This window comes from Gadus macrocephalus, chromosome 3 (assembly GCF_031168955.1).
Source record: "Gadus macrocephalus chromosome 3, ASM3116895v1".
NCBI classification, from domain to species: Eukaryota; Metazoa; Chordata; class Actinopteri; order Gadiformes; family Gadidae; genus Gadus; species Gadus macrocephalus.
This window is the reverse complement of record NC_082384.1, coordinates 4019676-4032214: the sequence shown is the minus strand read 5'-3', so window position 1 is coordinate 4032214 and position 12539 is coordinate 4019676. Positions and strand designations below refer to the sequence as shown.

Genomic DNA, 12539 nt, shown 5'->3' with positions numbered 1-12539 from the left:
AGTTTATAACAATACGTGAAGATTTGGTAATAGAGGTAAAGCATCTTCTTTTAAATATTATAAGCCTTGGATTAGTTATTCAGTTCTGTTGGATTCCAGCCGGAATCTATGGCGATTCAATTGCTGAAAAGTTAGCTAAAAAAAGCACTGGAATTAGACCAAACAGATATTCACATTCCATTGGGCAAAGGTAATGTTATATCATTAATTAAATCAGAGGTATTGTTAAGGTGGCAAGATGAATGGGAGTCAGAGAGTTCAGCCAGATAGCCTACTACAATAGGTACCAGAGCAGTGTTGGAGGAAAGAAAATCACCTCAAAGGGGCTAAACAGACATGAAGAAGTTTTAATACCAAGGTTGAGATTAGGTCATACTGGACTTATTGTATGCTCTGAGTGCAAAGTTGTAGAGGATGTTAATCATGTTTTATTTTTAAGAAATTTGACCAGCACAGGCAGAAATTGAAAGAACTGGATGAAGAAAAAGATATTCACAATATTTTACAGGAGCAAGGAATGGATGGACAAAGAAGCAGGTATTTTGTTATGTATTTTAATGATACTGAACTAATTAGAATAATTTAACCACAAATAAATATATAGATTTTTTTATTATTATTCTTTTATTTATTTTGTTAATTTATTTATTTCGTTTTGTTTGTATGTTTTTTCTCAGAATTTATTTTTATGATTTAAAGTATCATTTCCAACTTCCTTGTTACACACTGTGTAGTAGTCCAGCAGGTGGCGGTATATAGTGTAAAGCTATGATCCGCCATTAAACAAGAAGAAGAAGAATAACGTCATTTCCGGTGAGCTGACCGAACACGTCTGTCGTCACTTCATGCAGAGCGCTAGAATCGTCTGCTGTTCTGGTTAAGAAGGCCAAATAGCGACAGATCGGTAAGCATATTATGTTCTCAAATGTCTTATTACAGTCTTAAAAACGTAGGTGGTTTCGTCAGGTGAAACTTAAACAATTAATAAAAATGTGTACAGGTCCAAGTTGATGATTGTTGATGGCAGCCGTCCCTTAACCTCCCATCTCGTCCTTGAGATGTTGTGGAGTTAGAGTTACTAACCCTGTACTGGAGCTCTGCGTCTCTGCGTCTGAGGACTTCTACTCTGTCCATGAAAGCTTTTTGAAGATCACTTTCTGCACCTGGTCAGCAGATTAGCACTGCTAACAAGCTAACGAAGCTGAAGAACAAATGTCTTGATGTGATTTGGCTGTGGATATTAATAATATTGTTGTCAGCTCAAGTTTACAGTCCGGAACTGGTCGTCAAATGAGATCTATTCACTCAACGGTGCTGTTGAGTGAACCAGTTTAGTCGCGACATTCATCACATGAAGCGTTGATGAACATCCAGAACCAAACCACTGCCCTTCAAACGGGCCTGCGAACAAACCAGCAGGGGGTGCTGCCTCATCGCGCATGCGTGGGGGCGCAAATCGGCTCAGCTGTAGTAGTGTTGTTGTTGTACAATCCACTGTGAAGTGGACTCTTATGTGAAATAGTCACAAGTAGTTGCGTTTATTTTGTGTTCTTCTCTCCTGACTCATTTGATTTTCGCTTCAGCGTTTAAACGTGATGGCTGCAACTCTGCGTTTGCTGTACTCCACCTCCAGGCAAGGTATGGTTTCAACAGCCATGGATTCAGACACCGCTACTGTCTTGCCTTATTCTCATGGTCACCTTTAATCTAAGTCCTTCTAAAAGGCTAAATGTCGAGTTATACACATACTCATTACTTGTTTGCCCTCTACATGCATGCATGCCTATACATACATACATACATACATACATACATACATACATACATACATACATACATACATACATACATACATACATACACTATGTATACAACATGTAGAAATCTATACCATCACCATGTTACATCCAAATTACCATTAGAAACCTACTTACGTACAATAATGATTTGTATTTATAGCAAGTAGCAGTATACAAATCATGCTGGTGTAGCTCAGCAACACTGCATTTAATTAGTGAATTCGCTGTCATTGTCTTATTGTTCCAAGTATCCGTATTCCCTTGCTCATGTGTTATCTATTGGGTTGAGAGTGTGATTTATACTGTTACTTTTCAGTGGAATAGCACAATTAGAAATGTTCACGTTTGTATCTTTCCATTTGCTCTTCTTATGGGGTCTAATTATTATTTTCTCAGCCATCTTTGTAGCTGTGGCAATGAATCAACTACAGAGCCTACCCTGTCACTTTTCTTCTGTTTCTAACTGGAAATGTATGAAGATTTGCCCTTTTCTGTATGATGATGATGACGATCATGTGTTTTTCTTTCAGGGTCGTTTGTGACTGGCCAGAGTCTAGTTAGGTGCTTCAGTGTGTCCGGGCAGAGAGAGAGTTTTAGTAAGTACCACTTTGACAAAACACACCAATTCATTCACTGTGAGCTTTCATGCAGTGTAACACTGTAAAATACAAATCTTATTTGCATCCCAACCACACGATTTCTATATATTTGTCTGTCAAAAGAAATTGTGCAAAATCCCTTCAAATTCATTTTACATCAGATGATCCCGTCACACATATAAAATGAATTACATTCAACCAAGACGCGAACAAAGCGGTTAAGCACAATCAACAAATTCACAATTGAGCACAAACTGCAGACCGACTCCAGCGAGGCCCAAGGCTACTCGGCAGCCATCATAAGAGTTCCCATTTGTGTTTCAGGGTTCCCCTTTGTGTTACAGAGTTCCCCTTTGTGTTACAGAGTTCCCCTTTGTGTTACAGTTCACCTTTGTGTTACAGAGTTCCCCTTTGTGTAACAGGGTTCCCCTTTGTGTAACTGGGTTCCCCATTGTGTAACTGGGTTCCCCTTTGTGCAACAGGGTTCCCCTTTGTGTTACAGAGTTCCCCTTTGTGTTACAGATTTCCCCTTTGTGTAATAGATTTCCCCATTTTGTTACAGAGTATGTGAATGCCCAGGAGGCTTCCCTGGACATGAAGGCCATCACAGACCGGGCCGCTCAGACTCTGCTGTGGACAGAGCTGTTCAGAGGTCAGTAAATGGACTTATTCTAAGTCGGTTTGGATAAAAGTGTCTGCTAGATGCCCTAAATGTAAATGAAGAACAACCTGCCTGCTATTTCAGTACTTCTAATCTGTGCCCCAATCCTAACCCCTCATGCAGTGGGATTCATTATATTTTTAATTGTTTGCTTTTATCGTGTTATTCTTTGTAGACATTTGATTCCCAGCATTTACTGTGCATAGATTTTCTGAACTATCTTCAGCTGTTTCTTACTTTAATTTACTTTGGCAGACGCCTTTCTCCAAGGCAATGTACAACATATTTGACAACAAACAGTAATAATGACATTAATTACATTAAAAACAAGCAGTAATAATTCCATAAAAAAATCCAACCCAACATGATAATAAAATAAAACGTTTACTAAACATAAGATAGTCCGAAGCTGACAATGTATGTGGTCTTACTGAAAAACAGAATACACTAAATGAATACATAAAAGAGGACGAGTAAATAAGTTTAAGTAACGTAACGCGTAACGCGTAACAGTAACGAGTAATCTAACGCAATACTATTTCCAAACCAATAATCAGAGTAAAGTTACTCATCAAAGTCACTCTGCGTTACTATACATACACTGCTCAAAAAAATAAAGGGAACACTAAAATAACACATCCTAGATCTGAATGAATGAAATATTTTTATTAAATACTTTGTTCTCTACATAGTTGAATGTGCTGACAACAAAATCACACAAAAAATATCAATGGAAATCAAATTCATTAACCCATGGAGGTCTGGATTTGGAGTCACACTCAAAATTAAAGTGGAAAAACACACTACAGGCTGATCCAACTTTGATGTAATGTCCTTAAAACAAGTCAAAATGAGGCTCAGTATTGTGTGTGGCCTCCACGTGCCCTACAACGCCTGGGCATGCTCCTGATGAGGTGGTGGATAGTCTCCTGAGGGATCTCCTCCCAGACCTGGACTAAAGCATCCGCCAACTCCTGGACAGTCTGTGGTGCGACGTGGCGTTGGTGGATGGAGCGAGACATGGTGTCCCAGATGTGCTCAATTGGATTCAGGTCTGGGGAACGGGCGGGCCAGTCCATAACATCAATGCCTTCATCTTGCAGGAACTGCAGACACACTCCAGCCACATGAGGTCTAGCATTGTCTTGCATTAGGAGGAACCCAGGGCCAACCGCACCAGCATATGGTCTCACAAGGGGTCTGAGGATCTCATCTCGGTACCTAATGGCAGTCACGCTACCTCTGGCGAGCACATGGAGGGCTGTGCGGCCCCCCAAAGAAATGCCACCCCACACCATTACTGACCCACCGCCAAACTGGTCATGCTGGAGGATGTTGCAGGCAGCAGAACGTTCTCCACGGCGTCTCCAGACTGTCGCGTCCGTCACATGTGCTCAGTGTGAACCTGCTTTCATCTGTGAAGAGCACAGGGCGCCAGTGGCGAATTTGCCAATCTTGGTGTTCTCTGGCAAATGCCAAACGTCCTGCACGGTGTTGGGCTGTAAGCACAACCCCCACCTGTGGACGTCGGGCCCTCATACCACCCTCATGGAGTCTGTTTCTGACCGTTTGAGCAGACACATGCACATTTGTGGCCTGCTGGAGGTAATTTTGCAGGGCTCTGGCAGTGCTCCTCTTGTTCTTCCTTGCACAAAGGTGGAGGTAGCGGTCCTGCTGCTGGGTTGTTGCCCTCCTACGGCCTCCTCCACGTCTCCTGATGTACTGGCCTGTCTCCTGGTAGCGCCTCCATGCTCTGGACACTACGCTGACAGACACAGCAAACCTTCTTGCCACAGCTCGTATTGATGTGCCATCCTGGATGAGCTGCACTATCTGAGCCACTTGTGTGGGTTGTAGACTCCGTCTCATGCTACCACTAGAGTGAAAGCACCGCCAGCATTCAAAAGTGACCAAAACATCAGCCAGAAAGCATTGGAACTGAGAAGTGGTCTGTGGTCACCACCTGCAGAACCACTCCTTTATTGGGGGTGTCTTGCTAATTGCCTATCATTTCCACCTGTTGTCTATTCCAGTTGCACAACAGCATGTGAAATTGATTGTCAATCAGTGTTGCTTCCTAAGTGGACAATTTGATTTCACAGAAGTGTGATTGACTTGGAGTTACATTGTGTTGTTTAAGTGTTCCCTTTATTTTTTTGAGCAGTTTATATATCAGACATGCAAACGGCGCGCTTTTTGGCGCGAGTCGCTTTTTTATCGTACATTTTGGGGCCCTGTGTGGTTCGTGCAGATCCGAAGTGTTTTTTTTTTGGGGGGGGGGGGGGGGGGGTGCGCGCGTGCAGGTGTCAATATTCCGTAATCTGACTGACTGAGACCCCTCGAGCCTTCGAAGTAAAGAAAAGGGATTCCCGAAATGATTTTGTTAGGGGACCAATCACAGCCCTTGCCGTCGCGTCGACTGAAGGTTAAATATTGGATGCGCATGTTAGAGTTTAGAGCGGGCCCAGAAAATCAAGCCCGACCCGGCCCGAGCCCGTGCACGTTCTGTCCGAGCCCGGCCCGACACGACACATTAACTGTAATTATGAGCCCGGGCCCGATTTCAACCCGACATTTATTTTAACACATATGTAATTTTGTACACATTTGTTACTAGGCCTACTCTGCTAAATATATATGTAAGGGATAATGTATAGAACGCCGGTCATTATCGGGAAAATAAGCCCCGACAGGGCGAACAGTACACCGACGCGCAGCGAAGGCGTCTTGCTTCGCCCTGAAGGGGCTTATTTTCTATAATGACCGGCAACGTTCTATAGGCCTACATGATCCCGCTTATTACACGGCTACTTGCAAAACTAAAAAAAATAACTTCACATGGTGTGCCTTTTTACAATTTATTCGTTACCAGCATTCGTAGTGTTGATCAGCAGAGCAATAATTATAAATTGTCCGCAAAGACGGTGACATCGCTTAGCAACGGAAGACTGTTTATGGCATAGATTTCTCCTCAGATTAGGCCAATAAACCAATGATAAAAATAAAAACGCTCGATCAAAGGCCCGGCCCGACCCGAGGATAGTGGTGGGAAATATCGGAGAAGGATGCACTTATTGTGCAGCAGGACGCAGGGTGCAAGTGCAGTTGGAAGTGGTCAGGGCTAAAATTAGAAGTCACGACTGAGGTGAATTCAGTGAAGCATTACTTTCCACTGTCAGATTTTTTCCAAAAAATTGAGAAAAAAGGATGTGCTAAATGCACACTCTGCATTAAAGAAATTAATTATGCCAGCAGGGGTGTACATGCCCTGTATGCAGACTGTAAGGTACACAAAGTGTTGCACAGCTTCTCCGAAACCCAATGCAGAGGTGTGTGTGTGTGTGAAAATAAATTTACTTAGTTTAAAAAGTCACTTTAACTGACTTTAACTTTAACTAATATAGTTTTTATCTTTCTAGGCATATAGCATATAGCATAGGCCTTCTCATGATAATAGGATATCATGCCGTCACATTTTTTCCGACTTCGCGTAGCTCTCTTTTTTTGTCATACATGTGTTTGCATCCCTGAGATATATATATATGTATATATTAGAGCTGTCAGTTAAACGCGTTATTAACGGCGTTAACGCAAACCAATTTTAACGGCGTTAAAAAAATTAACGCAAATATTTTATTTATTTATTTATTTTTCTTTGGCTCAAAACAAAGAAGCAGTAGCCTGACTGCTATGTTCAAATGACATTTGTTCAAAGCAGTCGTTTAATTGCACTAAAGGCTCTTTTTTTGTATCGTCCTGTTTTGATCAGTATATGCCAATGTTGTTATCAATAAAAAATCATTTGCACAAGACAAGCCGATGCACTTCACCATGTTGATAAGAGAATTAAAATGAGAAGAATTATGGGACAAAAAAATCAAGGGATATTTAGCATAGAAAAAGAATTTGCGATTAATCGTGAGTTAACTATGACATTAATGCGATTAATCACGATTAAATATTTTAATCGCTTGACAGCTCTAGTATATATGTATGTGTATATGTGTGTAAATATATATATATATATATATATATATATATATTTTTTTTTTTTTTTTGATGGACCAGTTGTTGACCGGGGGGATAACAATTGTTGACGGGGGGGGGGGGACATTTAAGTCTGAACTGGGAGGAGAGATGCGTCTTCAAATGTTTTTTTTTTTTTTTATGAGTCCAAGATAGTGGCCGAGCGAATTTCGCTTGGCATCTCGTTCCACCATTGGGGTAAAATAAATGAGAAGAGTCATGTTTGGGACCTAGTGGTGCCATCTGCCCGACATAAGAATCACTCCTTGGAGGAACGCAGTGATCTAGTGGGGGTATAGGGATAGATTAACTCACTAAGGTATGATGGTATGATTCTTGCCAACAGAACTTTGCTGTTAAAGCCGCTACAGATCAACCAGATTATCGGTCGTCGGACAGTCTGGCGGTGTGTCGTGTGTGTGTCGGTGACCGGAATCTGTTTCATGTGTGCTGTGCGATCGGCCATCGTCAACGTCGTCTGTGATCTTTTCAAGCATGTGTAATCGGCCCTTGACTAGTGAATCAGTGAACAAGAGGCAGTGACAATTACAGACGACACAGCGTGCTCTGTGTTTTGGTCTAGAGAGAAGTTCCGTCATTTCTAGCTTTTGTTTTTTTGGGTCACAATTAGGGATGGGCATTTGAAGAAATTTTCTTGATCGAGCATCGCTAGAGTTATCGATCAATTATCGATTAATCATTAACTTTTTTCTATGTTTTTTTTCTAATGTTTTTATCAATGAAATCTTTATTCCAACAATAATGTATGGGCCAAAATTAATACAATACAGTTAACTTGAAGACCTACAACTGTTTAACAGTTTTAAAATAATAAATACAGGCATTATAGGTTATAGGCCAATGCGGCGCTCGAACAATGCGGCGCTCGAACAATGCGCCTACAGGCGCTCTTAAAGGTTTGGAAACGATTCAACAAGACTAAATCTGCAGCCTATTCCAATTACAATAAGTAGCGAACTTATCGGACAACAATAATCAAACAAAGGCAGTAGGCTAAAAGTGGGCATTAAACTGTATAACTGTTATGAAAAAAAAGGGGGGGGAAAGGCCGACATATAATGCCTGCAGCCGGCGCGCGGAAAAGGCTCGCAACAAAAAGATGAGCCACCCATTTACAAACAATTGCATGAACTAGTCTATCTAAAAGCAATACCTTATTGAACATATATAAGGCTGGACTTGTTGCTAAAATATCACCGTTTTGGCAAAATGTAACGACTCCAAGAGGCACCAAGCGGAGCGAGAGTCAACACATTAAGAAAGAAAAGAGCGACTCACATACGGTGGTGACTGTCGTCCATAGCATACAGTAACTCCAGCCTACATATTTTTGTTTAGGAATATAAGCATGTTAACATGCTCGGGGGTCAGACGCGAACGCAGCCTTGTAACTGTCAGTCCAGCAGCAGAAAACACCCGCTCTGACGGGACCGAAGTTGCGGGGATGCAGAGGTATTGTCGCGCTAACTTTGACAGCCTGGGGAACCTTCTTCCATTCACTTTCCACCAGTCGGCAGGGTTATATTCAATTAAATGCTTCAAGACTCGCAGTATGCAACACAACGTCCTTTTAATCGATAACAATATAAATTGATCGACGCATTTCTTAACGATCAATTATCGAGCATCGATTAATTATGCCCATCCCTAGTCACAATACAGATTAGCTTCGCCTGCTGTTATGGAGGCTGATCGGTCCGACTGCCTTTTCTGCCAAAAATCGGCAGTCGGATTGGTCTGTTTGGGCCTTTAGATGTTATCGGCTGTTGTTGTATATATCTGCTAGTCTTAATGCTACATAATTGTATTATACATATTATAAATGGGCTGACGGTAGTGCACCCACATGGCTTTCTCTGCAGCCATCCGCCCTGCCACGCATGAGCCCCCCTCCTCCAGGCCGCTTCCAGAGGGAGCCCCGTACTACACACTGAATGTTGCTGGAACGAAGGATAAAACCAGTGCCACAAAAATCAACCTCCCATTTTGGCTGTAGTTAATGGTTATCAAGTAGATTATTGGAATAATAGGGATATAACGATCTTATTAATCAGCATAAAATATATTGCATAACTATACCTCAACACTGCCAGATGTTGAGGCGGGGACGAAACTGCGGTCGATCTTTGAACAGCAGGCATGGTGTTCTGCTGCATCACAGCTCGTTGTGTTTTGACCCCTTCTACTGGCCAGGGCTGGGCATGACGATGAGCTACCTCTTCAGGGAGCCTGCCACCATCAACTACCCCTTTGAGAAGGGACCCCTCTCTCCACGCTTCAGAGGGGAGCACGCCCTCCGCAGGTACTGCCAGCCTGAGGTTCATTGAGTGTTTATCTGGTGTCTGAGTCAAAAGTATGCTTCATGGATTATGAATAGTAGGTATTTAGGTAGTAGTGTACATGGGAGAGAACAGATGAACTGTGTGAACGAGGGGTGTAACGGTTCCCAGCATGGCATTTTCCGGACAGATTGAAATACGGTACAGTGGACAAGACAAAAGCCCCTGATTTTATTCAAAGCAAAATAATAATGATGATGATGATAATAATAATTAAAAAAAAAAACTTTTACTAACAGGTCATTATTATACTATTGATGACTATCAATAACATCAGTTTTTTTTGTAGGTAGAGTGATCAGTAGAGAACAGAGGGAGAGTGATCAGTAGAGAACAGTTTTAAAGTGATCAGTAGAGAACAGTTTTAGAGTGATCAGTAGAGAACAGTTTTAGAGTGATCAGTAGAGAACCGTTTTAGTGTGATCAGTAGAGAACATGGAGCAGGCCCCTCGGGGTCTGAACTGGATGACTGACCTATTTTTTTTATTTTGATTTGAACAAAAGCCGTGAAGCGGACGGTGGCTCGCCCGGGCCGGTCCACCAACCAGCAGGTGTGTGGGTTGTAACTCATTGTTTTTGTGATTTTCAAGGTATCCTTCTGGAGAGGAGCGCTGCATTGCCTGCAAGTTGTGTGAGGCCATCTGCCCTGCCCAGGTGTGTGTACATTTCTATCAACATGTCCGTGTGTGTATATAACTATCAACACGTTTTTGTGTATCAAAATGTCTGTTTGTGTAAATTACTATCAACATGTCTGTGTATGTATATTACTATCAACACGCTTGTGATTATTGCGATAGATCTGTGCTGTGTTCCAATATCCGTACTAACTAGCCTTAGTTTGAGTACGTAGGCTGTTCCAATAGGCTGTTCGAAAATATGTGTACTAAAAGGACCCGGATGGTGTACTCAAAACGGTCTAATCGCGAAGGGTGGATCGATGTACACTTTTCGTACTCAACGGCAGCCCTCTTAGCTACGTAGCGGAAGAGGGCGGAGCCAGACTGAGCCAAAGTCGGCGCATTTTTCACATAGCCTGCATTAATAGTCATTTTGTAGTTTTTATAGCTGCTAGGCGTAAAGAGTTCACCGTTCAAGTCGGGATGTTTATTGCAGGGGGGAGCCGCGGGGGCAGTCGTTATCGTAATTTCCGGGTACTGCACCACAGTTTTCGATCTGAAATTAGCGCACTTAGTGAGTGCGGATAGTGTACTACGTTTAAGTGTACTCATGGAAGTATGGATATTGGAACACAGCACTGGTCTGCTGCCCTCTTCTGGAAATCAGTGGCAGAAAACTAAAGATGGCCTTTAACTTGCACTCAACTGACCCAGTGAAGGGTCAGTTCAGTGGGTCCTTCACCCCAGTGAGGTGAAAGACCCAGACCCCCCCCCAGACCCCCTACTGTGACCTCAGGGAGTAAAAACCAGGTTACCTGCTGGTTCTGTGGCCCAGAAGCGTAATATAATGAATGAGTTGGGTCATAAGGGAGGCGCTCTTCTTACACAAACCCTGGGATTGCATCCTAAAAAGCAGCTTTCTGATAGTTAGCCACTGTTGGCGTGAGGCTATCCTGCATTACCATACGTCTGTGCAGTAGGGATGGGCAAAATTATTATTTTCCAGGAACTAGTTCTTTCAGTTCAGTTCACTATAACGAGTCGTTTATTTGATTTATTCGTTTTGATTTGTTCGTTACGTCAGATTACGTCATTTGGTGTCTGCCCCCCCCCCCCCACCGCGAGACGGCCGTGAGCATAATTTAAACCACTTCTAGGCTCTAACCCCCGTGAAAATCGAGAAGATATACTATATAGTATAACCAAACGTCCCACCAATATTTATACCACTTGCTTACTCTCTATATTTCATTTATGGTTTTACATTTATAATTTTATTTTACTTTACATTTAATTTTTCATTGTTCAGGCATTACAGAACTTTCATGGTCATAAATAAAAAATACGAACTGCAGTTTAATTTCTTTGTTTGTTCTTAAATTGACATAGAATGGAGCAAAGACTCCTGGGATTGGGAAATGCGTTAATCCAATAAACAGATGGAGGTCAAGTCTATTTTCGAAAAAATGTAGGGGGATATGAGTGGCCCCACGTCGAATGGTATGACCCAAGATACGTCAGACAGAGAAAGCGCGCATATTCGACGGTACCGCCTTGTCATTTGTTTACCCAGGTGCCATTGCAACACCATTGCTACCTCTCATTGGCTGAATCTTTGAGAACGTTGTAGACTCAATCAATATAAGTCGCGGGGAGACGAAGCTCTGTTCGTTTGTATATTTTATTTACGTGACCATATTTTTGGTTTATGTTAAAAAAAAAGAATCAAAGAACCAGTTCTTCTTGTTTTGGGGAACCAGTTCTTGTCGTTCACGTTCGGGATTCGTTCGTTGTAACGAATCGGTCGCGACCGACTCATCCCTAGTGCGCAGAACCAGAACAGACACGTGCACCACCACAACATGAGGCATCTTCAAACGGTGGTTCTGCCAAGGAGCGCATTGGTATCTCTAGAATACTAAATCAAACCCTATTCCTGCGATTTACAAAAATCCTCTTTCTGGTACCGGTTAGCTTCTGCAGAAAAAAAACACAATCTTGAATTTACAAATCTATTATGGCGAGAGCCGTAACTGAGCTGGGCTACACCGCACCCTCACTACTGGGCTGAGGCGTACTGGGTCCGAAGCGTACCTGCCGGTGGAAAAGGGGCATAACCTAATTGTAGCTTCCTGGCCAGGCCTGCGCTGTAGATCCAGAGGAACGAGGCAGGTCTGGTCCCTGCCCATGTAGGTGGGCCTTGTATTGATGTTGTTGTGTTGAGCCCTGACCGGCGGTTTGTGTCACCAGGCCATCACCATTGAGGCTGAGCCACGCGCCGACGGCAGCCGGAGAACCACCCGCTACGACATCGACATGACCAAGTGCATCTACTGCGGCTTCTGTCAAGAGGCCTGCCCCGTGGACGCCATCGTCGAGGTGACAGACAGACACAGACAGACAGACAGACAGAAACAGGTTTCTGTATCATAATGGTTACCTAACTTCCCCTATCATTCTCCCCCCCCTCCCCG

At 42.8% G+C, this 12539-nt stretch overlaps 2 protein-coding genes across 3 annotated transcripts in view; one reads left to right on the top strand and one right to left on the bottom strand.

The window, feature by feature from the left end:
• Nucleotides 1-12539, bottom strand: part of LOC132453796 (uncharacterized) — a 159765-nt gene that overhangs the window by 66921 nt on the left and 80305 nt on the right. The window lies entirely within an intron of this gene.
• The window catches only part of ndufs8a (NADH:ubiquinone oxidoreductase core subunit S8a), a 340733-nt gene that overhangs the window by 327607 nt on the left and 587 nt on the right, over nucleotides 1-12539 (top strand). Inside the window, exons 1-7 of one of the 2 annotated variants that reach the window (XM_060046753.1) lie at nucleotides 759-904; nucleotides 1584-1638; nucleotides 2330-2395; nucleotides 2961-3050; nucleotides 9300-9408; nucleotides 10036-10099; nucleotides 12316-12444. In XM_060046753.1, coding sequence (XP_059902736.1) covers nucleotides 1596-1638; nucleotides 2330-2395; nucleotides 2961-3050; nucleotides 9300-9408; nucleotides 10036-10099; nucleotides 12316-12444 — 501 coding nt within the window. In that variant the 5' untranslated portion in view covers nucleotides 759-904; nucleotides 1584-1595. Of the gene's footprint in view, nucleotides 1-758; nucleotides 905-1583; nucleotides 1639-2329; nucleotides 2396-2960; nucleotides 3051-9299; nucleotides 9409-10035; nucleotides 10100-12315; nucleotides 12445-12539 lie in introns of those variants that run through there. The other variant, XM_060046754.1, reaches the window with a different exon arrangement.